The sequence below is a fragment of the Lampris incognitus genome, chromosome 12 (assembly GCF_029633865.1).
Source record: "Lampris incognitus isolate fLamInc1 chromosome 12, fLamInc1.hap2, whole genome shotgun sequence".
Lineage (NCBI taxonomy): Eukaryota > Metazoa > Chordata > Actinopteri > Lampriformes > Lampridae > Lampris > Lampris incognitus.
In genome coordinates, this window is record NC_079222.1 from 17,677,807 (window position 1) to 17,702,931 (window position 25,125).

Below are 25,125 nucleotides of genomic sequence, written 5' to 3' on the forward strand. Positions count from 1 at the left end.
TTCCCACACGCTACATCCTCCTGGTGAAACTCCTCACTTGTCAGGTGAAAAGAAGCGGCTGGCAACTCCACATGTGTCAGAGGAGACATGTGGTAGTCTGCAGCCCTCCCCGGATCGACAGAGGTGGTGGGGCAGCGACCGGGACGACTCGGAAGAGTGGAGTAATTGGCCGGATATAATTGGGGAGAAAAAGGGGGAAAATTCAAAAACACACAAAAAACAAAACATTGAGACGTGAACATAAATAGGAAGGAAGCAGATGGGAACTTGGCTTCAAGAAGGAGATGTTGGCAGGTATTGATGGTGAAGGCCAACTAACTCCAGCAGACAGAGTGCAGCTGTGAGTAAATGATTTGGATCCAACAAAAAATCACAACACACAAGGTGCAGGGATTCCCAAGCTTCCTCACACACTGACCCACCTGTGCAAATATTTTCTGGCCCATAACTGGCCAAACATTTTGTGCAGTAAAATTAGCAATAAATTCTCATTACCTGTCAAAAAAAATCGAGGTACTTAACAATCCCCCTCTTGTATTGTTCATCAGTGCAGTATTCCCCTTTTAATTCTCCGGTCATGGCAATGACCAAATGAAGCAGACCAGGCATGTCAACATTAAACAATGTTTTAGTGATGTTTTAGTATACTTTTAATCATTTCATTGTTTGTATTGACTCAAAAAGTATGAAAATACACATTTTCTTCTCTTTTCTTTTTTTTGCCATCTGTCTCCAAACAAAATGTGTTTATTATGAATATCGCGAGACCCACCTTGCCTCCTGCTGCAACCTACTTGTGGGTCGCGGCCCACAGTTGGAAAACACCGCACTTGAACATACGTAAATATTGGAGGGATACCTTTATGTTCACTAGGTGACCATAGTGCAACAGTGGTGAAAAGATGAATAAATCCCTTCTCTTCCTTGGCTCATTAAGTTATCCTTCCACTGATCTATAAACATAGTTGCCCGAGAATGGTGTACTGCCTTATATTATATTATTTACATAACATATATACACTACCGTTCAAAAGTTTGGGATCACCCAAACAATTTTGTGTTTTCCATGAAAAGTCACACTTATTCACCACCATATGTTGTGAAATGAATAGAAAATAGAGTCAAGACATTGACAAGGTTAGAATTAATGATTTGTATTTGAAATAAGATTTTTTTTACATCAAATTTTGCTTTCGTCAAAGAATCCTCCATTTGCAGCAATTACAGCATTGCAGACCTTTGGCATTCTAGCTGTTAATTTGTTGAGGTAATCTGGAGAAATTGCACCCCACGCTTCCAGAAGCAGCTCCCACAAGTTGGATTGGTTGGATGGGCACTTCTTTGAGCAGATTGAGTTTCTGGAGCATCACATTTGTGGGGTCAATTAAACGCTCAAAATGGCCAGAAAAAGAGAACTTTCATCTGAAACTCGACAGTCTATTCTTGTTCTTAGAAATGAAGGCTATTCCATGCGAGAAATTGCTAAGAAATTGAAGATTTCCTACACCGGTGTGTACTACTCCCTTCAGAGGACAGCACAAACAGGCTCTAACCAGAGTAGAAAAAGAAGTGGGAGGCCGCGTTGCACAACTGAGCAAGAAGATAAGTACATTAGAGTCTCTAGTTTGAGAAACAGACGCCTCACAGGTCCCCAACTGGCATCTTCATTAAATAGTACCTGTTAGAGCCTGTTTGTGCTGTCCTCTGAAGGGAGTAGTACACACCGGTGTAGGAAATCTTCAATTTCTTAGCAATTTCTCGCATGGAATAGCCTTCATTTCTAAGAACAAGAATAGACTGTCGAGTTTCAGATGAAAGTTCTCTTTTTCTGGCCATTTTGAGCGTTTAATTGACCCCACAAATGTGATGCTCCAGAAACTCAATCTGCTCAAAGAAGTGCCCATCCAACCAATCCAACTTGTGGGAGCTGCTTCTGGAAGCGTGGGGTGCAATTTCTCCAGATTACCTCAACAAATTAACAGCTAGAATGCCAAAGGTCTGCAATGCTGTAATTGCTGCAAATGGAGGATTCTTTGACGAAAGCAAAGTTTGATGTAAAAAAAATCTTATTTCAGATACAAATCATTATTTCTAACCTTGTCAATGTCTTGACTCTATTTTCTATTCATTTCACAACATATGGTGGTGAATAAGTGTGACTTTTCATGGAAAACACAAAATTGTTTGGGTGATCCCAAACTTTTGAACGGTAGTGTATATATATATATATATATATATATATATATATATAAATATATATATAATTCATTCATTCATTCATTCATCCATTATCCAAACTGCTCATCCTGCTCTCAGGGTTGCGGGGATGCTTGAGCCTATCCCAGCATTCGTTATTATATTATTAATATTGTTATATATTGGAGCGAATTGGGGGGGGGGCAGCCAGGGAACCATCACAGCCGGGACGCGAACCCATATCTCCCGCACCGCGGGCGACAACGTTAACCAGTCGACTAAAGGGTCCGACCCGTTAGCCAAGGGCTAACGTGTCTACTTATTCGTGTACCTTACAATATTATAATATAATAATATATTGTTATATTATCTATTTATTTACTGCCTGTTACTGAAATACTGAAGCCCCATAGCTGCAATGGCATCACCAAACTCATAACACGGTGTCATCGACTTTTATTCTATCAACTCTTTTGGTTGGAGGATGGCATCATCCTTTGCATTTATTTAATTTTCATGACCTTTTTTTTCCGCTTACAGACTACTGGAATGCCAGTGCGTGCAAATAAGCGGGCACAGATTAACATTTTGATCACCAAAATCTCTGGATTTCCGTGAGTATCTCAGTCTGAATACATACAGCTGGATAAACCTCATGTTGAATTCCACAGTGCACGAATCTTTTGCATCTTTTTCCATCGCATTATTTACAGGAAAACAAATAGCCTGAATGACACCATTTTTCCTGTGATGTTCCTTAATGAGGTAAGCAAGGCGGTATTATGTTTCAGAAAAAAATAAGTGTATTTCACTGTCACAAGCTGCCACTACAACCCCCACCCCCCATAGTCATTTTCTTAACCCTCATACCAGGGAAATAAAGTGTTACAGTGTACGACCACGGAGGTGTAGACTCGCCAGCCCTTGGCTAAGGGCTCGGACCCTTTAGCTGACTGGTTAGCGTAGTCGCCCGTGGTGCGGGGGACCCAGGTTCGATTTCCGCCTGCCCCCTGAATTCCCGCTAACCAGTCAACTAAAGGGTCCGAGCCCTTAGCCAAGGGCTAGCGAGTCTACACACCCGTGGTCGTACACTGTTACAAAAGTATTTTAAAAAAAAACCTATCAACTTTGTTGCTGCAGATTTTCTCTACTTTTGCGTGTCCACTTTTTGTCCAGAGTGTGGTGATTGATGACGCATCCGTGGTGAGACTACAGAAGCTGCTGCTGATAGTAACTCTGGTGTCGAACTCCCCACTTATTATTGTTGGTCTGGGTGCGATCATGCTGGTTGTCTTCATCATCCTCCTTGTCCGTGCCCGCAGACAGAAGGTACAATATTTTTGTAATTTTAGACGGAAATCCAAGGAAAGTTTTAGTGACATTCCTACACCTTATAGAATTGAATCTAAATATTGTTCTGTCTCTGTGTGCTTTGTTTGAGTTGTGTCCATTAAGACCTCATTTGCACTGTTAGATTGTATCCACTGTATTATTTTACATAATGTTGCAAACATTCATTTTCATAAATATAAGCCTAATACAAAACAAACTACTAACTATGCTTGCATCCCAACTCAGGAATGTGTTATGATGCCGCCTAATTCATTGACCTGCTTTACCTTAAACTAATAGCACCTTGACTGTATTAATCCCTGTATGTTCCTGTGCAGAACGAAGTTAAACAGATTGTCTTTACCAAGGCTCTCTATACTTCCCCTGTAAGTGCATATAGTTAATTCAATGTTTTGAATTTGTTTGCATGCACTGTTCTTTACTAATTTGCTGATACATCTCCATATCATATCACTTTTTAACAATACATCATTGGAAAAAAAACATCATCATGGTGAAGTTTGGCTGTTAACGGTGTCTACATTCAAGTTGTGGTTACGTATATGCCGTTTGTAGCCGGATAGGGTTATAAGTTAAAGCCCCGTGAATATAAAAAAGAGGAAAGAAGTGCCGAAGCAAGAAGCAATTTGTGACAGAAAAAATAAGCAGTATTTGAAAAAGACAAGTCGTTTGTTATGAAAGAATTGTGCTTGTTAACTGATTTTTAACCTCAATGTTTACTACAGACCACTACTGAAAACGATACGTCATACGCTCCGGTCAGTGACAAGGAAAAGGACGAGGCCCAGAATGGAACCTATATCGGCTTGACACCTACATCCGACATGCAGTCCTGAGGAGGAGTGGCAGCGGATGCACGGTGGTGTGGGTTGTAGACTTACACGCATTTACAACTTGGAAATCCAAATGGGCATGTTATGAGAAGTATACTTTCCGGGGGGGAGGGGGTGGGGGGGATACATTTTGGAAATAGAGCAGATGTACTTAACTCACTGAGAGCTACAACATATCTTAGCCAAGTACTATCGCACTGGATTCAATCTTTTTGACAGCATGGACTGGCCCCAGAAATTGTCTGGGACCTATTGGTAAATTCTGTGTCGAGCAGTGTGTTGCTATTGAAGGATTTTTTTTCAGTAGTTCTAGCTTGTACGCCAACAGCTCCCAATAACTTGAAATGAAAAGTGTGAGTAGTAGGTATCCAATGCCAAACTCTGTTTTTTTTTAAACCCTAAGTATAAAAACACCTGAGACAATGTCAAAGGTTTAAAATGTTTTCATTTTACCTCATCCTCTGTTTAGATAGATTCGTTTCATTTCCAGGGCGGCACGGTGGCTAGCGCAGCCGCCTTATAGTGAGAAGGTCCTGGGTTCGAGCCCCGGGGTAATCCAACCTAAGGGGTCATCCCGGGTCGTCCTCTGTGTGGAGTTTGCATGTTCTCCTCATCTCTGCGTGGGTTTCCTGTGGGTGCGGTGCTTCCTCCCACAGTCCAAAGACATGCAAGTCAGGTGAATCGGCCGTACTAAATTGCCCCTAGGTGTGAATGTGTGTGTGTGTGTGTGTGTGTGTGTGTGTGTGTGTGTGTGTGTGTGTGTGTGTGTGTGTGTGTGTGTGTGTGTCGGACCTGTGATGGTTTAGCGGCCTGTGCAGGGTGTCTCCCCGCCTGCTGCCTAATGACTGCTGGGATAGGCTCCAGCATCCCCGCGACCCTGAGTAGGATAAGCGGTTTGGATAATGGATGGATAGTTTCATTTCCAAACTCTCCCTGCTTTCGGTTATCAGCAAGTGATGAATGTCTAATAGCACTTAGGAGTGACTCACGACCAGAGCACTGAGTCTAGTTACTGGAAGCATCCGCCAGTCTCGGGTGGCCTCTGTCAACACGTTATCAAATTCAAACGCTACAGAGGAGAAAAAATGCAAGCATTTCTTTTCGAAAAATTTCAGTTGATTTAGTATCGTGGCAGCATCCCATCCATGACTACATTTTAGTGTTATTTCATCCTAAGCCACTTCTTTATTACGTATCTTTGACTCTGTCTGTGAATGTGTTCATTCATCCAGGTCATGGTTTTCCAAAGGAGTTGAATCAAGTGCAACTGGACTTGGTATAATATATTTATACCAAGTGCAGTTGCACTTGATTCAACTCCTTTGGAAAAATATCTTTGACTAGTTTTCATTTTCTGCTCCTGCACTGTGTCTAGAGGGGCGGTTGTGTACAACCATGTTGCAACACCTGGAGGTTTCTCAGCAAGTATATATTATATGAAATGTCAAACTGCTTACATTCCTCTGAATGTATGACCAGGATATGTATCACGAAAGTGGTATGCACTTCTGACACTGTCAAAACATTTGCAATGTATATATTGATCGAGTGTAGAAATACACCACTGATGAAGATGCTTAGCAGGGGCTCAGCATCAGCAGCATTCTCCAGTGCCATAATAAAGCCTCGGGTTTGTTGAGCTCTCCAGATTTTCAGACTTAGAGACTGAAGGATTGATTCATACACTATCATACACTACTGAATGTATGACCTAACAGTATTCTTGTCCTATCATTATTCAATATACTCACTTATATTTGTATATCTGAAAATATTTCAACATATCAGTTTTGCTTTGTTTTAATGGGATTTTGAGAGGAACAGCTCTTAGATGTTTTCTTTTCTTTTCTTTCTTCAGTTTGTTTAAAAATCAGGTGTTTTCAGTTTATGTACTCACAGCACTCCTGTTGCTGATTGAAGCCATATCCATAGTTTTATTTTATTTTATTTTTTGGTTTTGATTTAGAACCACTACTTGGAGCAGTGTTATCAGACGTCCAGTCACTGGAGCACTAAAAAGTCACTGGAGCACTAAATTGCGAGGATTCAGCACAATTACAGTGAAAATCAACAGAGTTACTGAGAAAGTTTTATCTGAAAATATTTTTTTATACAGTCAGAGGAACCAGTGTGACTGGACAATGATCCAGGTTATTAATGCTGGATGAGAGGAATGGCTCCTCTCGTGAGTCCTTTTTTTAACAACACAAGGTTCTTGTCCATACAGCCGCCATTATGATCAATATCCTGACATTTTTTTAAATGTTATTATGATGTTGCCAGCCAGGCGTGGTAAAATTAAACTGTGAAGAGTTTGAGGCCTGCTTGAACGACAGTGGAGCACAGTGCTTCAGCTTACTCGCTAAATGATGTTGAAAATATGAAATTCCATTTCAGTGAAAGTCAAAAATGACAAAGTTGGTGGAGGGAAACTTTTTTTTTTGTTTCAAATTTGCTTGTTATTTGACTGATATGAAACGGATACGAAACGGAAAGAAATGGAAACGCGTGATCCGCTGCGGCGCCTCCTAGCGGGAGCAGTCGGAAATACTTGTAGATTTGACTGATAGGGAATTTTGCTGAACTCAGTACTACTTTATGTTTGATTATGCCAGAGACATATCAAAAACTTTAAAATAACAGATCTTAATAATGAATGAATCAGGCCACTTCATACCAACTTGTTATGACATGCACTGTAGTGTTCAGTATTAAATGTTTTTAAAAACACTAGAAATGCTTCTTTTAGAGATTGGTCTTCTTTTTTTTCAAGATGTAATCAAACGTTTGATTTAAGTATTTTCCTTCTTCATACATATTCTGGGTGAATCATGTGCCTTGTTGAGAAGATGTAATGAAAAGTTAAGATTCCTATAGAATCCTCTGTAAATGTTTTGTTGATGAAATAAACAAATAAAAGGATGAATGAATGATAAACCGATTGATGGAGAGATATGTTGAAATACAGACAGACAGATAGATAGATAGATAGATAGATAGATAGATAGATAGATAGATAGATAGATAGATAGATAGATAGATAGATAGATAGATAGATAGATAGATAGATAGATAGATAGATAGATAGATAGATAGATAGATAGATAGATAGATAGATAGATAGATAGATAGATAGATAGATAGATAGATAGATAGATAGATAGATAGATAGATAGATAGATAGATAGATAGATAGATAGATAGATAGATAGATAGATAGATAGATAGGTACTGTCTATCTAAACCAGTTTTAATATGCTTCTGTAAAACCAGAAACACAAACACAGGGTTAATAGTAAAATGGTGGGTTTATGTAATGTGCCTTACTTATTTTAACTACCATTTGAAATCCACTTTCTATTTTCAGGAGGCCAGCCTTATATGATTTGTATATATAACATCTAAACCTCAGCTATAATCTAAGTATTTGTGTAGCAGCTGATTTGATGTTGTATTACAGTCTTCTCCTGGCTCAACACCATGCCATGGTGGAGAAGCTTGCTTGTACTAATGAGCCCAAGAGCTATGCCGTGCGGAGCTTGGCCCATGGTAGGGTCACCCAAGGTGGATAGGTCAGGGGGAGGGGGTTCAGATGAAGCACAATCCAACAGAAGAGCTTGTTGTGGCAATTATTTAATTCCACTCTGACATTAAATGAGGAACGAGACAAAAATCTCTTACAGTATTGTCACACGATTTTAAAATACACTGCTCAAAAAAATAAAGGGAACACCTAAAAACACAATATAGACCTCGATGAATGAAATAGTTCAGCTGAAAATCTTTATTTATTAGACAGAGGAATGTGTTTAGAGCAAAATAACCTAAGAATGATCAATGGAAATCAAAATCATTAGCCCATTAAGGTCTGGATTCAGAATCATACTCAAAATCAAAGTGGAAAATGAGAACATAGGCTGATCCAACTTCTGTGGAAATTCTTCAAGACGATTCGAAATGAGGCTCAGTAGTGTGTGTGGCCTCCGCGTGCCTGTATGCACTCCCTACAACGTCTGGGCATGCTCCTGATGAGACGACGGATGGTCTCCTGAGGGATCTCCTCCCAGACCTGGATCAGGGTATCGGTCAACTCCTGGACAGTCTGTGGTGCGACATCGCGTTGGCGGATGGTACGAGACATGATGTCCCAGAGGTGCCCTCGAGGAACTGCTGACACACTCTGGCCACATGAGGACGAGCATTGTCATGCATGAGCAGGAACCCAGGGCCCACTGCACCAGCATATGGTCTGACAATGGGTCTGAGGATCTCATCCTGGTACCTAATGGCAGTCATGGTACCTCTGGCTAGCACGTAGAGGTCTGTGCGGCCCTCCAAGGATATGCCTCCCCAGACCATCACTGACCCACCGCCAAACCGGTCATGCTGGAGGATGTTGCAGGCAGCAGAACGTTCTCCACAGCGTCTCCAGACTCTCTCACGTCTGTCACATGTGTTCAGTGTGAACCTGCTCTCATCTGTGAAGAGCACAGGGTGCCAATGGCGAATCTGCCAACCAAGATGTTCTCTGGCAAAGGTCAATCGGGCTGCACGGTGTTGGGCTGTGAGCACAGGCCCCAATTGTGGACGTCGGGCCCTCATACCATCCTCATGCATTCTGTTTCTCACTGTTTGAGCAGAAACCTGCACATCAGTGGCCTGTTGAAGGTCATTTTGTAGGGCTCCGGCAGTGCTCCCCCTGTTCTTCCTTGCACAAAGGACCAGATAGCGGTCCTGCCGCGGGGTTGTTGTCCTCCTGCGGCCCCCTCCACGTCTCCTGGTGTACTGGCCTGTCTCCTTGTACCTCCTCCATGCTCTGGACACTGTGCTGGGACACACATCAAATCTTCTTGCCACAGCACGCATTGATGTGCCATCCTGGATGAGCTGCACTACCTGAGCAACTTCTGTAGGTTGCAGATACCGCCTCATGCCACCTCTAGTGGTGAGGGCACTAGCAAAATGAAAAACTAACCAAAGATGGGCCAGAAAAGATGAGGACAGGCAAATGTTCTGTGGCCACCACCTGCAAATCCATTCCTTTTATAGGGGTTGTCTTGCAAATTGTCTAATTTCCACCTGGTGGAAATTAGACAATTTACCAACAGGTGAAATTGATTCACAAATCAGTGTTGCTTCCTAACTGGACAGGTTGATATCTCAAAAGTGTGATTGACTTGGAGCTACATTGCATTGCTTATGTGTTCCCTTTATTTTTTTGAGCAGTGTATGTTCAATGAACAGACGCATTCAAACCCAGGTGCTTGAATGCGCATCGATTAATACAGTACAGTCTCTCTTATAGGGCAGTTGTCTGTTCTTCCTGTCCTTATCTCATCTCTTCCAGCTATCATCCACCAAGTCCACTTCTGAAATTAGTTTGTACAGACTTGCTACACTCAGTGAGTCTCCAATATAATTCCTCAGCTATCAACCAACAGTTAACAATAGGCCCTTATTTGTGCACCAGGAGAGGACACTTTATAAGACTACCTTTGTTCCATTACACATGGACTTTAAGCGTCTATCTAAGCAATATAAGGTCATACATGGTGAAAAATTAAAAGTAAGCAAACATCAAATGTGAATTGCCCTCACAGACCAGCGGTAGAACTGACAGAAGATGTCTCCAGTTCACAATGGCAGTGAAGGCTGATGAAGGCTGCAACAGAGGGTCGTCCCCAATCGTTTTGGTTCTCCATGCCATTGGACTCTGGCCACCCCCTGCCAAGGACCATGTGGTGGCTGCAGGCACATCAGCGGGCCACCGGAGGAGGAGGAGGCTCAGGGGCCGGCGAGCCAATTGCCGCACTGCCATCGCTCAGCAGGCTCAGAGCCCTGATGCAGCATTGGAGTGCCACTGCTGCCAGCGGCATGAGTCCTGAGCGGGTCCAGATGACGCCAACAGTGGCAGCCGTTCAGACCGCCAGCAATGAGGAGAGGTTGTTCCTGTTGACCATGCAGCAACTGAGACAGCAGCAGGAGGCAGATGTGGCCATTGTGCTGGTGAGGGGCTAGCTGGAGACAGGGCGGTGCCCCGAGTGGACAGGGGTGTCAGCACTGGGGCCTGAGGTAAAGGCCTACCACTCTCAGTGGGGCAACTTTAAGCTCCATGACTGGTTGGGGGACCAGAGGTGGCAAGCTCCTGGACGAGGGAGTGGCCTCCTGCAACTATTGGTGTCCTGTGTGCCAGGTCCCCAGTTTCTCTAGATGGTCCATGGCTCGGTGGGGGCAGGGCACTACGGGAAAGCCAAGACCCTCCACCGCCTCTGGGGGTGGTTCTCCTAGCCTGGCTGTCGATGAGACGTGGAGCTGCATGTGCACTGTTGCAACTCCTGCTAGGGTGACCTGATGTCCCGGTTTGTCCGGGATTGTCCTGGTTTCAAGGTGGGTGTCCCGAGTCCCGGCTACTGTAGCCTGTCTTTTTTTTGGTGGGAGGGGATAAAAATCCTTCAATGTATCATTTGGGGCAAGACAGACAAGCTTGTGAGCGCATGCATATGCCTGTGCGTGTGCATGAACATGCGGTACACTTTTTAGGGTCCTGGTTTGGGATTTTGAAAATCTAGTCACCCTAACTCCTGCACTCGCCGGGCCTGGGCTGGCTGCAGAGTGCAGCAGAAGAGGGCCTGTGACACACAGTGCCTTGAGCGGTCTGTTTGCAAGCAGCAAACCCAGTACTTTTGGGGCACTATGTACTGGGAAGGCGGTCGCACTGACTGAGCCCCTGCGCTGGGGGAGTGCAGGAGCTCATGTGACTGATAATATTTGGGTTAAATTATGTGTAAGAGCCAAATTCAGGGTGTCCCTTTGGGTCTATGTTTTGCTCCTCCAATTGGTTAATTGGGTCAAGGTGTTTGCTCCTCCCACTTTATGGGGAACACATAGGTAGGACCTCACCGCTTGTTTGTTAGGTGTTGCTGCACGGAGGGCAAACAGTTTTTCGACCACTACTCACACACTTGTGTAGCGTTTACATGTTCAATGGATTATTGCTGGATTATTGCCGAAGAACAATAAATGGACCAAGTGTTCGCACAGCAGTTTGTATCGTTCGATTCTACTTTGTTTACAAACGTGGTAGTGTGAAATGTGCGTCGATTAGGTCAACCCGAGCAGTAGCGCCTCAGTGGCTTAAAGCACTGGGCTTAGCCGCTACAGCACGTCGAAAAACTGTTTGCCCTCCGTGCAGCAACACCTAACAAACAACAGGTGAGGTCCTACCTATGTGTTCCCCATAAAGTGGGAGGAGCAAACACCTTGACCGAATTAACCAATTGGAGGAGCAAAACATAGACCCAAAGGGACACCCTGAATTTGGCTCTTACATTATGTGTTTGTGGGAGTCCGGGTGGTGTGGTGGTCTATTCCATTGCCTACCAACACAGGGATCGCTGGTGTTACCTCCGGCTTGGTCGGGCGTCCTACAGGCACAATTGGCCGTGACTGCAGTTGGGAAGCCTGGATTTGGGTATGTGTGCTGGCCGTTGCACCAGGTCGGTCACTCCTCTGGTCGGTCAGGTCACCTGTTCAGGGTGGAGGGGAAACTGGGCGGAATAGCTTGATCCTCTACGTCCCCCTGGCGAAACTCCTCACTGTCAGATTAAAGGAAGTGGCTGGTGACTCCAGATGTATCGGAGGAGGCATGTGGTAGTCTGCAACCCTTTCCCGGATCGGCAGAGGCGGTGGAGCAGCAACCGGGACGGCTTGGAAGAGTGAGGTAATTGGCCAAATACAATTGGGGAGAGAATGGGGGGGGGGGTCCAACAACAAAAAAAGTGTTTTAGTTCATGTTGTGGTTGTTGTTGTAATGTTTGTTTGGGGGTTTGACTCGGACTAAGTACAAGACCATTTACTAACTGACTGACTGACTGACTGACTGTAGGGCTGTGACTTAGTCTGATGTTGCCAGTTATGACCTCGGGGGGGGGGGGTCGTTGTATGTTGTCAGATCTGGTCTGTTCTGGCTGGTGTGAAAATAAAAGAGCACTCTTGGGGTTATGCGGTATATGAGCTGCCATTAAAACGAGATCTCTGCCTCTCGACTCATTCTTCCACGCCGGCTCGCCACAATATGAAACTGATAGTTGGTTTCAGTCGTTATGCAACTGTATTGTTTATAAGGGTGGGGATACCTGCAGCCAGTTGAGACTGAAGAGGTCACGCAGATGAGTGATGAAATGTTTCTGTCAATAAACGTGTCCAGATGAACTGATTCAACTTTCTTTGATTGTCTTACCTGGATTATTGAGCATGCAAAAAGATAATGCCTTTTGTGTTCTATGTAAAGCACTTTGAATTACCTTGATGCTGAAATGTATTACACAAATCAATTTGCCTTGCCTTCCCTTATTTGTCCTAGATATGCAAATGTAAGACAGTTATTAAGGAACGAACTGGAACATGAAGGAATTAAATACATGGACTTCGAGACAACCTTTGCAAACAGCTCTGGAAATTCAGTTTTAAAGAATGTCGTCACTGATCTACAAAACAGGACCGGTAGCAAGGACATAAGAACAAGGTAATACGACAGGTGGTGGCGATAGTGCTCCGTCTGGTTGCAATTTACTATTAGTGGAAGAAGACGACGAAGAAGACGACGAAGCAGAAGAAGAAGAAGAAGAAGAAGAAGAAGAAGAAGAAGAAGAAGAAGAAGAAGAAGAAGAAGAAGAAGAAGAAGAAGAAGAAGAAGAAAAAGAAGAAAAAGAAAAGGAAGCCGAAGAAGAAGCCGTCTAGCTCAAGCTCCACCTCTTTGGCTCTGCAGCGAGCACCACTCGGGAGAGTGAGGACGTTGTAGCCGGCTTGGGTTTGTCGGGGACTGGCGTAAACATGGCGTTCAACTTTGGCAGCGCAGCGCCAAATCCTGCAGCAAGTATGGGCATTTTTAATCGTTATGGTTGCGTTAACCTTGAGTCAATTTGTGTAAGTCCCTACAAACACCGTAAATACGTCATCTTCAGTATTCTACAGTATTCTTAGTGTCAGTAAATTAGGAGACAAGAGGAAACTTGACCGGTAGCTTCTATTAGCTAGCCAGCTAGCGAAAGTTAAAAAAAAATTTTTTTAAACGTGGTCTGCTTGACTCGTAGAGGACCAAACATGGAATTGAGACCGATAATCAAACTTTTCGAAAGTTTTTAATCTTTTCTTTTTCTTTTTTTCTTCTTCCTTTGGCTCTTATTTTGATACCTTAACAGTGTTGGGAATTAGCTTTCTTTAGTTTCCTCGTACTCCTCGATGGGGCGAATGAATGTGGTTTTGCTGCACGTCTGAAATAACATCACAGGGTACTATGAAGTTTAAAAATTGGATTTCTTGAAATCGATCAAATAGCTTACAGTTTTCTCATTCGAATTAATTTACGCTGCATAGAAAAACAAGCTTCTAATAAATGGCTAACTGTCGTAGAAACGGGACTACACGACGGTCGCAAAGTTATATTGCCTTTACACTAAACAGTACATCCAGTATATACTTTTTCTGGATGCACTTCATTTGTTTTGCAAAAACAAATGGAACTACGTTTTCAGGATTCAGCAAGCGGTTTTAAAACCAATATTTCATAATGACTACTCTAATTTTAGAATTTTTGAACCAGTTCTCAATGCCCAACCCTAAATACACAAAATTTACCCTGTTACATATATTTCACTCATACCTCAATTGGTCTATCCATGTCATGGCATTTCATACTTACAGCATTCTTATTTTATTGTAAGGCACGTCTGGATTTTCATTTGGTTCATTTGGTGCCAAAACCACCGCATCAACAATATTTGGCTTTGCACCCGCTACCACCACCACTGCCTCCTCGGGATTTGGTAGTAAGTTCATACTTCTGTCCCACCTTCAAAGCCTCTTCTTCCTCGCTCATTCATTAAGAACAGAAGTCTGGGCAGGTTATTGGGTTGAGCTTTGGTGTGATTTTTTTTAGCAACATATGTGCATAGAGAGCACGTTGTTATATGTATGGTGTAGCGGGTGAGATAATTGGATGTTCCATGATACAGAGAAGTGAACTATCTTTTTGCCTTTTGACATTTGCTTTTCCCGTTTCCACATTCAGACAAAATCGAAGTAGCCAAGAAAGTGATCTAGAACTGTCCAAAGGAATTGAATAAAGTGCAACTGGACTTGGTTATATAAGTCCAGTTGCACTTGATTCAATTCCTTTGGATAACTATGACCTGGATGAATGAGAACATTCACAGACATAATCTAGAACTGTATATCAAACCATGCTTCATCTTTGGTTTGACTTTGAAAATGTTTTTCAGAAATCAGGTGTTGGTGTTACTGATTGCATGACTTAATGTTTCCTTTGTGTCAGCTCTTACAGCCCCCGGATTTGGGCCGACTACCACCACAGCAGCCACAGGATTTGGGTTTGGAACCAACACCATGGGTAAGACACACATAATAGCAGATTATCAGTGCACCATAGCTGTCATGTGTATTATTGCATCATTCCTGGTTGTTGAAAAGAGGATTTTTTTTTTCTTACAAAGACAGTTGCAGACTCTTTCAAATTGTATTTTCAGCAGTTGTGCTCGTTCTAGGTCTTTCCTCTCAACCATCTAAATCCTCCATGTAACTGTCTGTCTGTCTCTCTCTCTCTTGCTTGCCTTCCTCCACTGGCTGTAGGATTTGGGGGGCTGGGAGCAGGGAACACCACGGCTGGTGGGTTTAGTTTTGGGGGTTTTGGCTTAAATGCCAACGCAGCAGCAGTCAGCTTTAATGTGGGGTGCTTTGGTACAGCCACCACTACTGGCACTGTTTTCAATTTTGGTAATAGCCTGGCTAGCACAGGTAGTTGACCTTTTCGATTGACTAATAAATCAGTACACTCTGTCTGTAAATGCACAAGTTTTCCATCCTACATTTTTTCATGCATATGTGGCGCAATACTTTTTTTAAATCTCACCTTCTGATTTGTTCATTTTGAAAATCATTTTTATGCACTGTTGTTTCCATTTGCATGGGGAAATAAGATATAAAGTCATGTATTCTGATGACATTCATCTTCTCTAAACCAAGTCTCATACAAAGGTCATATCCATTTTTTTGTGTGTTTTGTTTCTCAGGTAACTTTAGTGGCTTTGGGACTACTACAACATCTACTGCTGCACCAGGGTCCATTTTCAGCTTTGCAAATCCTCCCAATACAACAGGTTAGGCTACCACAGAAACAGCCCCTGAATAACTTTGTTACAAAGAAATGTCCTTTAGTTTTTTTCATCCCCTTTTCATTCATTATTGTCATTGGTGTTGTGAAAGACGTTTGTATGCAAATAGTAGGGACTTGATGTTTTCTTATCAGTTGAAAACTGTGTACTCCCAATGGTGAGATGAAGACATCTTGCAGTGATATGTTAACGTACTGATTGAAGCCAAGTGTAAAACTTATAATTGACGTGTGGTTTAGGTAATTTCATAGATACTATAGCTTACAAGCGCTGGCGGCCTGTCCAGGGTGTCTCCCTGCCTGCCGCCCAATGACTGCTGGAATAGGCTCCAGTGTCCCGCGACCCTACCTAGGATAAGCAGCTTGGATAATGGATGGATGGCTATAGCTTACAAGCTATTATTGATTATTATAGTAACTTTTTTTTTTTAATTGTCCACTATAATATATTTTATAGCAGACAATACTTAAAAAGCAACAGCTTGCTTGCACAAAGCATTTGAAGGCGGTAACAGCACTAGCTCTTTGGTGATGTTCCAAGTTGATTTAACAGGCAGAGCTCAGTCTATTCAGTAGGAAACAACACAAGATGTCCAGGTTTTGGGTGAATTTTAGTCAAGAATTTTTAGTCTAACACAAGTATTCATAACAAGAATGCCCAAAAAACTACAATACCATTCCAATTATTGGCTAAATTTCCCAAGGTAAGCGTTGTTCATTATGTTCTGTATGGAACTTCACAGGTGATGTTCTGTATGATGCTTTACTGGTGCAGCTCAGTTTGTAATTTGTCAAATTTACTATAATAAACAAAAAGAGGGATATGTATCAGTTTTTAGTTATGTGGTTTTCAATTTCCTTATCCTTTGTTTATCACAAGTTATGTTCTTTTCATTTTGATTACGGTCAGGACCGTGCCTCTGAACCTAGGCTTAGGTCTGGAACCCTGACAGCCGGTCAGGACCGTGCCTCTGAACCTAGGCTTAGGTCTGGAACCCTGACAGCCCATTTGACTTGCACACTAATGTGGCAAGCAACCTTTTGAAATTTAATCATGTTGTTGTATTGTACTCTTGTATGGTGCTCCACATTTATAGTTGTATTGAAATGGGAGCACATGGCTGCAACAAGAGGGATCATGCACTTCAGAGTAATTTTTGACCTTTCTTTCATGTCTGCATTTGGCCAAAGGCAGTTCTAAATCTACAACTCGCTGATTGCTTTCTGATTCTCAATAGTCTTAGTATAGTTGGTTATTGTTCTCTGTGTTGGTCTTGTGCTATTTTAGGTGGACTTTTTGGCAACACCCAGAACAAAGGGTTTGTGTTTTCCTCTGGTCTTGGTACTGGCGCTGCTACTGGGGCTACAGGATTTGGAACTGGTTTAGGAACAACCAGTCTGGGTGGGTTTGGGGGCTTCGCTGTCCAGCCATCTCAGCAGCAGCAAGGTGAGACACAATGCTGGCAAACACCATCACCTCACAGACACCACCATGGCATCATGTGATTGAGGGCACATACCTTTGATTGAGGATGTAGCTTAAACCGAAATTCGAGCACATCCAGGCACATAAGGTACTTAATTGGAAAGATAACTTTCAAGTGCAGTTATACACTTTTAATTACATGCCTTAGTTATTTATTAAAATGATCAGTGACACAATCCATTGATAACACACAAAAGGATTTGTTTGACACCAATATTTTAATAGTATAGGGCCAACTTCTTACACATTACTTCACATCCCGTCTTTATAATCCCACAAAGGAGGCTTGTTTGGTCAGCAAGCCCAGCAGCAAGCTCAGGCCCAGCCCACCCATCTGTACCAACTGGTCACTGCTCTATCAGCTCTCAATTTACTGGGTGACGAACGTGATGCCATCTTAGCCAAGTGGAACCAGCTGGAGGCTTATTGGGGCACAGGCAAAGGCTACTACAGCAACAACAATCCGCCTGTTGACTTCACCCAGGAAAACCCCTTTTGCAGGTTCAAGGTAGGACATTTCTTTCGTCCAATTGCTCAGTGTGGGGGCTGGTGTATTCATGTGTGTATATTGTCTTAAAGGTAGAACGAGTAGGATTTATCAGTTGCAGTTTGTAAGCAAAACATTCAAAGTTGGCCCATCCTCCCTAGCTAAATTATACCAGAAGCACACACCTCCTGACTGCAGTTGCCAGAACACATCCCAGTTTACAGGCCAACTCTGTGTCGCTCTTCATTCCCATCCTCTCCTTCAGTGCTTGCCAGCGGGTGAAAGCAAACCCCAGATTCACTCTTGTTTTGGAACGAGCTTTGTCCACTTGGCATTTCGCCTCACTATTTGCATCTTTTCGGCGCTCTGGCCGCCATTGTTGTAGTTTTCTCTTGGATGCATGCTTACAATCTTGATCTGGCACCTGGTCATTATGTTTTTATAGACTCCCGCTGTCCAAAGGTTAACGGCCAGAAACGTCCCACACAAAGCAAAAAAAGAAAATACAGGCAGAGGACACAGTCTTTGCAGATACAGACACCCCTACACGTCTAGTGGTTTATAAGTGATGATTGCAAGGGATCATTTTTGTTGATTTTTAGGAAAATCCTACACGTTCTACCTTTAAGTTACAAGCTACTTTGCAACAGGACTCTATGGTTTTTCTTATATTTATGTGATGATTTTTCACTGCCTAAATGGTACTGAAAGGCAAGCCTTGGCATTTTGTCTCCTAGGCAGTGGGCTATAGCTGTATCCCAAGGAGTAAGGACGAGGATGGTTTGGTGGCCCTTGTACTCAACAAAAAGGAGGCTGATGTTCGAGCTCAGCAGCAACAGCTAGTTGAGTCCCTCCAAAAAGTCCTGGGAAGCAATCAGACTTCTACAGTCAATGTGGATGGTGTCAAAATCCTTCCAAATGACCAGTAAGCTTCTGTAGAATAGTACTTTGAATTAGGGGTCGACCGGTATTGTTTTTTCAGGACCGATACAAAGTGCATTTCAGCCTTTCAGCTTATTCAGCCCAGATTTCAGCTTTTTTTCAGCAATGCTTCGCAAACGATTTCAGCTTTCAGCTAGTCCACACAGTTTCCCCAGAAACTGCACTTTTCTAGTCAGCTGTATATTACTGCAACAAAGTGCATTTTTCAGGCATTTTCAGTGGTCTAACTGGGAAATTGGGCATGCTTGTCATTATAGAAATAGATCATAAGATTGCGGAATTTTGCAACTTCAACATAGCTGATTGTGATGTTTGTTGCAACTTCGGCAATATCTGCTGCCTTTCATTCGAAACACAGCTCCGCTCGCTAATCAGAGCTGCTCCAGTCTGCCAATGCATGTTGATCGGCTGTTACTTGTGATGAGTAACCAATCAGATAGCGTTGTGGGTGGGACATTGCTCGAGACCAGAGTGGTAACTATAGACAGAGAGAGGCGGCTGCACGAAGAGCCAAAGTAGTGCATTTTTAAATGGATATATTTTATCGGCAATTGGATAAAAAAAAAAAAGATTCTGATAATCATGAAAATGCTGAATATTCAATAATTGGTTGGTTGACCCCTACTCTGAATATTTTTGTTTGTTTTTTTTTTAAATAACTGGGGTAAGTTAATATTAGATACCAAAAATATATTGATAGGTTGGTGTAAAGATGCCTTATTTTCATAATGCATATCATATCATATATCTTATCATAACTGTTATAATATTTTAAATCTGGATGCATTTGGTATAAAAAAAAGGGTGGCCATGATTTTAGCCCTCACCCACCCACCAACCATTTTCTTGCCAGCTCTTGCTTTTTGCATATCAAAATTATTACACTTCATGACAATTAACTGTACATTAGTCACCGTCAGTGGACTTCATATCGTAGATGTGCTCTGATTGGTCGAAGGAATTTGAACTAATTTGGAACACCTCATTAATCTTAGTTAGGTGGTTGATTATTATGCAGGTCAGTGTGTAACATCAGATTATGGCTATCTTATTTTCTCCAAAAACAACATATCGCCAGAATTTCCTTTGTTCCAGATCATTTTTTTGGACAAAATCGTGAAACTACAAAAGCAATTTGATTGCCTGTCTGAAATTCTTTATCATTTCCTCACAATTAGGACAGAAGTAATCATTTTTGTGGTGGAGCGTTTTGCCAATGGGACATCCAAACGGACTCCTGCCAGCACTCTTCTAAGCTACTTTGAGCAGGTTAACATCAAGGCACAGCTATCACAACTTGGAGTGGTCAAGTCTATAATACGCTCAGAGCTCTCCCAAGAACAGGTGAAACAGCTTCTGCAAAATGCCCCAGTAGGTGAGTGAATCTCAATGTTTCGGTTCATTTTATCAGTCGTAAGCAATTGTGACAGTAGTGTAGTGACTTGCAAATTCTTATCATTCTCAGGTGTTGACCCTGTAATTTGGGAACAGGCAAAAGTTGACAACCCAGACCCTGAGAAGTAAGTCTATTGGTAATGACTAATGACAGATATTTTCCATGGTCAGGTGTAGTCTTACAAGGGTTGTGGATGTTTTTTCCCCCTAGATTGATCCCAGTGCCCATGGTAGGTTTTAAGGAGCTGTTTCGTAGACTGAAGATCCAGGAGCAGATGACAAAACAGCACCAGACCAGGGTGGATGTGAGTGAGAACACTTTCTGCTGTGTGTTGCTACTTGTCTTTGCTCTATGGTAAATTAACTGCATTTTCTACAGTGCTTTTCTTGCTGCAACAGCTGCACAAAGCGCTTTTACAGTTAGTTAATTCTTCACATTCACCCATTCACAAACATACCTACACCGATGATAGTATAACCACGCAAAGTAACAACGAGCTCATCGGGAGCAGTTAGGGGCTAGGTGAGAGAGAAGTTGTGTCCCCCCTGTCACAAAGGGATTTCAAAGGGATTTAAAAGGGATTTCAGTGATTTATGACCCCTATGTCCCGCCACCTGACCAATTCAAGTCAATTCAATTTAATTTGTATAGGCCAATTTCACAAATTACAAGTTTGGGCTTTGCAGCAATATATGTAATAATATGTCTTTAGACCCTCGCATCAGATAAGGAACAACTCCCTAAAAAAAACGTTGGATAGCCATTGGATGGACCAATGTGGCAAGTGGCAATTACATATGTGCCAACATTGACAGGACAGGCCAATAATGCTTCTAATTTGATGAGAAAATGATCTGACACAGCAGATGTGGTTCTCGAGGATAGGGAAAGTCCTGAAAAATTGCAAACGGAAAATAATTATTTAATCGTGCATTTAAAAAGCTAATGAAACATCACGACATCAGTCATTACGCCACAAGGAGTGACTTGAAAGCTTAAGTAATTGAGAGGTTTGATTGGACTCTAAAGACATGCATGTGGCGATACTTTACAGCAAAAAAAAAAAAAAACAGGTATAGAGACGTGCTTCAGGATATAGTTCGTAGTTATAACAACACTTTTCATAAAAGTATTTGTATGAAACCGGTTCAAGTTATGCCTAACACGAGTTGACACATCTTACAGAACCTGTATGGAACATTTCCTCTGTGGGATAAAAACATCAATTTTAAGTTCAAACCAGGGAACATTGTGAGAATTTCTAAACTCGGGGTTATTTAATTTAAAAGAGAAAAAAAAATGAACAGTCTTACAAATGAACTTTTTACAATTTCTGAATGCCTGTCAAGGACCCATCCAGCATACAATTCAAAAAAATACAATGGAGAGTCTATCATGGGGAGTGTTTATGAGCCAGAATTGCAAAAAGTAACACTGGCTAAAGACCCATTTCTGCTATACAGATGTTTTACCCTGACCTGAACTTCTTTTACAATCAACTGGTTCACAATAAATCATGAGCAGCCAGCAGCTTTTTGGTGTAACTGCAGGTTAGATTCATATAATAATTTAGAGTTTGAAGCATTTTCATTCTCATGGTAGCAAAACTCACTCCACATGGGTTCTTGTGGTGGCTGCATTTTACCCAATCAAATACAACTGTGCAGTGTATTATTTCACAATGTTCAGATAGTTTCTTAACCATTTAGGAGCATCTACATTCTCTTGAGTCACCCAACTAGCATGCTGTTCACTTTGGCTACACTAGATTAAGAAGAAGATATGACACCGTTTCATAGATACAAATCCCAGAAAGTCGAATCAGTTCATCTGGACACAACATTTAGTTGGAGTTGTCAGTCTCTGACCAGACAACATCACTTAGATGGGTGATGAAACGTTTCCCCCACTAACCGTTGTGTCCAGATGAACTGATTCAACTTGTAGACTTCCTTTCCTGGATTATTCAGCATGCATCAAGACATGGATACGAATCACAGCTCGTTTTACAAAATTGTGTTCTGTTAAAAGAGTTGCAGATTTTCAGAGCTTTTAAGTGCTTTCGCTTCCTGTTGTCTCATGTTTTTACCCACAAACACATTAACACACACAGCTAAAACAATTCTAATTGGTGGTTGTGTGACTTTGTTGTGAACAGAATGAACACAAACTTTTGAGAACTCTGCATTTATTTCGGTACCATTGCTCAAATAGATGATTGTACAGCAGTGGTGGCAATAAACTGCTTTTTGCCACGAGACTGATCTCAAGTCACTAGTTTTATTCCAGTGGAAAATATTTAGGGCTTGGAATTTTTTTTCTTTGACAGCCCAGCTACGAAAGTTAAAGGAACTTGGCATGAGTCAGCAAGACTCTCTCTGTCCTTAGTTTTTAACATCTTAATATTGTCTAACTATCTTGCTTGCTCATTCTGCCACTCACACTCTCTCTCTCTCTCTGACTCTTACACACTCTCACAGATTATTTCCAGTGACATCAGTGAACTGCAGGAGAACCTGGCTTCTACAGATAGTAAAATTACCCGATACAAGAGAACACTGATGGACCTCGCTCACAGAGTGCTACAGGTAGCTACCTAGCTATATCTCTATCTAGTTGTCATATAGCAGTCAGGCTCTCCCATCTCACAGTGATTAGCCCTATAATGAGTACCCTTTTTGGCATTTCATTGAGTATGTGTCATTAGAAAAAAATAACTCGTATTACAGTGTCTGTATATTCCTCACTCTTTGGCCCCAGTTACACTTGGCATTAAAATAGCTTCCCCCATCTTGCTTATTTACATTAAGTCCATGGGTAAATGCATCTGATATGCATAGGGAACAGATTGAAATCCACTACCTTAAACCACTGTATTTTAGAAGCTTGACAGCTTATTGGTTAAGTGCAAGGAGGATTGCAGTGGGACTTCTGCATGTAGCATTGCACAATTATTAATCAAGATTTCAATATTGGCTTCCATGATTATTTGATTTTGGTCGGGGGCAAGTATTCATGCCGAAATTAGCTTGCTCTGGTGTAAGTAGGGCCTTAATTTCCTTCCCAGAACATCTTTCTTACTATCCTGTCTTCTATAACCACTTCCTATTTCCTATGCAGGTACTGATTAAGCAGGAGATCCACAGGAAAAGTGGCTATGCTGTCCAGATGGATGAGGAGCATCTCAGGGTGCAGCTGGACACTATCCAGTCAGAGCTCAATGCCCCAACACAGTACAAAGTACATGTTTATAAATTTAATAATCTTAATTTGTAGATAACAAGGTGAATCAGCACTATAAGTGACAAGTAGAACAGTCTTTTTTTGGACTTTTGGCATTTTATCAACATCTTGATCACCTGGAACGAGTTTAACATTCTGAATAAACTGATTCAATCATGTCAAAATGCAAAGATATATTACTATGTAAACTAAAATCATGGTCTACCATTCTAAACATAACCACAGCTCTAACACCAAAGTTAGTGTGTCAGTTGTGCTTGACAGATGTTATGTGCTCCTATTCTCCAGGGAAGGTTGAATGAACTAATGTGCCAAATCCGGATGCAGAATCCCCTGGAAGCAGTAGGGTCAGAGGAACGCTATGGTATTAATGTAGACCTTCTCAAAGAAATCAAAAAAGTAAGACAGGAAACATCCCGTGTGCAGGATGTGACTATAGTTTATAGTTCATATATAGATGAGTACTGTATGTATGTGTAGTGGGGTGCAGACCCTATTCACAAATGTTTAAACTAGTTTCAGTAATGCCATGTGTGTTGATACTGTTTGGATCAGTTTGGTTTTAGATAAAGAACAATGTCATTGTTTATTTTCTTCCCTATATTAGCACCTGAAGCAACAGCAGGAGGCTCTAAGTCACCTAATCAGTATCATCAAAGATGATTTGGAAGACATCAAACTTGCAGAGCATGGGCTCAGTGACAGTGGACACATGAGGGGAGGTTATCTCAGATGAGAACCTGTCCCCTTGGCTTCACCGAACACAAACGCACGCCCTCCCTCTCTCTTTTAATATCAGTCCTCTACAATACAACAGGCTTGTTACCCAAAATTTCCTAAAAACCAGGTGCTTTGTTAAGCCGCACATTGTAGAATGATAGTGGGGTTAAGCAACTGGCAATTTTGGAGCATATTTCAATCAATTTGTGACGTTATGAAGTGTATTTAGTGTTTATGTATACATTTGCATTTTATGTCTAGATGCTGATATTTGAATTTACCTTTCCATGGTTTTGTAATAAAATTAATTTGATCTTGAACTGTTCCTCAGTTGTGTCTCTCCCCTTGTGCACACAAGCAGTTCACCCATGCCTGTTTTTAGTTTATGAGCAGTTTATTTCCTTGGCTGCCCTGCCTCTCCCAGTCTTACCTTAATAGGCATTATCGTGATACACAGAGTACATTGTTTTATAAGCAACTAGCAGAGGTACCCGGCGTTGCCTGGGGAAAATGTTCTCACCAAAACAGCCAACACGATCTGATCTTTACGATATAATTAATGATGAAATATAGGATAATTTATTATACCTGATTAACTAATGTTGAATAAACGAATGTTATCAATGAAAATTATCAAATGTCATAATTTTCAATCCATTCATCAAGCTCCTTTGCCAATGTGTGTATTAATCGCTCAGTGCTCAAGCGCCTCAGGGTAAACCACATTGTGTGCCTTCAGGCTAGCATTGACAATGTTAGGTGTAGTGCCTCCCTTGACCACTGGAAAGATTTGAAAAGCATCGTTGCAATGCCTCGCAAATAAATCAAATATTTTACTTGGTTTTTGAAATATTTTTCGAACTGTGCAATCCTTGGAAAGTGCTGATTCTAAAGATAGCTTTCTTTTTGTTCTACAATGAGTATTTCTGGAGTTTTAAGCGAACATACAAACATACACTTTTGCTTTATATATGTAAAAGATGTGTGACACATCTCTGGTTCCTGTGTTGACAGATTTGATTATTTTGAAACAATGGCAGTCAAGTTTACAGCTTGTTAAATTCTCCTGTCAAATTCCATATGGGGATAAGACTTAAGTTGATAGGATTCATGTCCTGGATTCACAGGCACACAGGGACGAAAGACTGATAGGCAGTTGAACTAACTAAGCAGCTTTCAAACAGATTACATTAATATCGCCTCTTGCAGTTGGGTCATCTTGCGATTGTCCATCCCTGAGTGTGTACCTTATTGCAATTCAGTCAACATTGCAGTTAAGCT

The 25,125-nt window shown here is 41.8% G+C and overlaps 2 protein-coding genes across 5 annotated transcripts in view; both read left to right on the forward strand.

Annotated features, from left to right (window-relative positions):
- Nucleotides 1–7,319, forward strand: part of scarb2b (scavenger receptor class B, member 2b) — a 68,851-nt gene extending 61,532 nt beyond the window's left edge. Inside the window, exons 10-13 of the mRNA XM_056290606.1 lie at nt 2,737–2,810; nt 2,910–2,961; nt 3,373–3,525; nt 4,275–7,319. Of these exons, the coding sequence (XP_056146581.1) occupies nt 2,737–2,810; nt 2,910–2,961; nt 3,373–3,525; nt 4,275–4,385 (390 nt within the window). The 3' untranslated portion in view covers nt 4,386–7,319. The remainder of the gene's footprint in view (nt 1–2,736; nt 2,811–2,909; nt 2,962–3,372; nt 3,526–4,274) is intronic.
- A 5,356-nt stretch (nt 7,320–12,675) lies between these two features.
- Nucleotides 12,676–24,164, forward strand: nup54 (nucleoporin 54). Of its 4 annotated transcripts, none has more exons than XM_056290685.1 (14): nt 12,676–13,257; nt 14,105–14,209; nt 14,716–14,790; nt 15,470–15,556; nt 16,859–17,017; nt 17,338–17,564; nt 18,281–18,468; nt 19,664–19,860; nt 19,951–20,005; nt 20,092–20,185; nt 22,362–22,469; nt 23,002–23,121; nt 23,413–23,523; nt 23,732–24,164. In XM_056290685.1, exons 1-14 carry the CDS (start codon nt 13,215–13,217, stop codon nt 23,858–23,860), a joined length of 1,698 nt encoding a protein of 565 aa, XP_056146660.1. In that variant the 5' UTR covers nt 12,676–13,214; the 3' UTR covers nt 23,861–24,164. The 4 variants fall into 4 exon arrangements, with proteins under 4 accessions (XP_056146660.1, XP_056146661.1, XP_056146662.1 ...); XM_056290688.1 differs by lacking the exon at nt 12,676–13,257 and adding an exon at nt 13,288–13,307; XM_056290686.1 differs by lacking the exon at nt 14,105–14,209.
- Nucleotides 24,165–25,125: the final 961 nt, after the last annotated feature.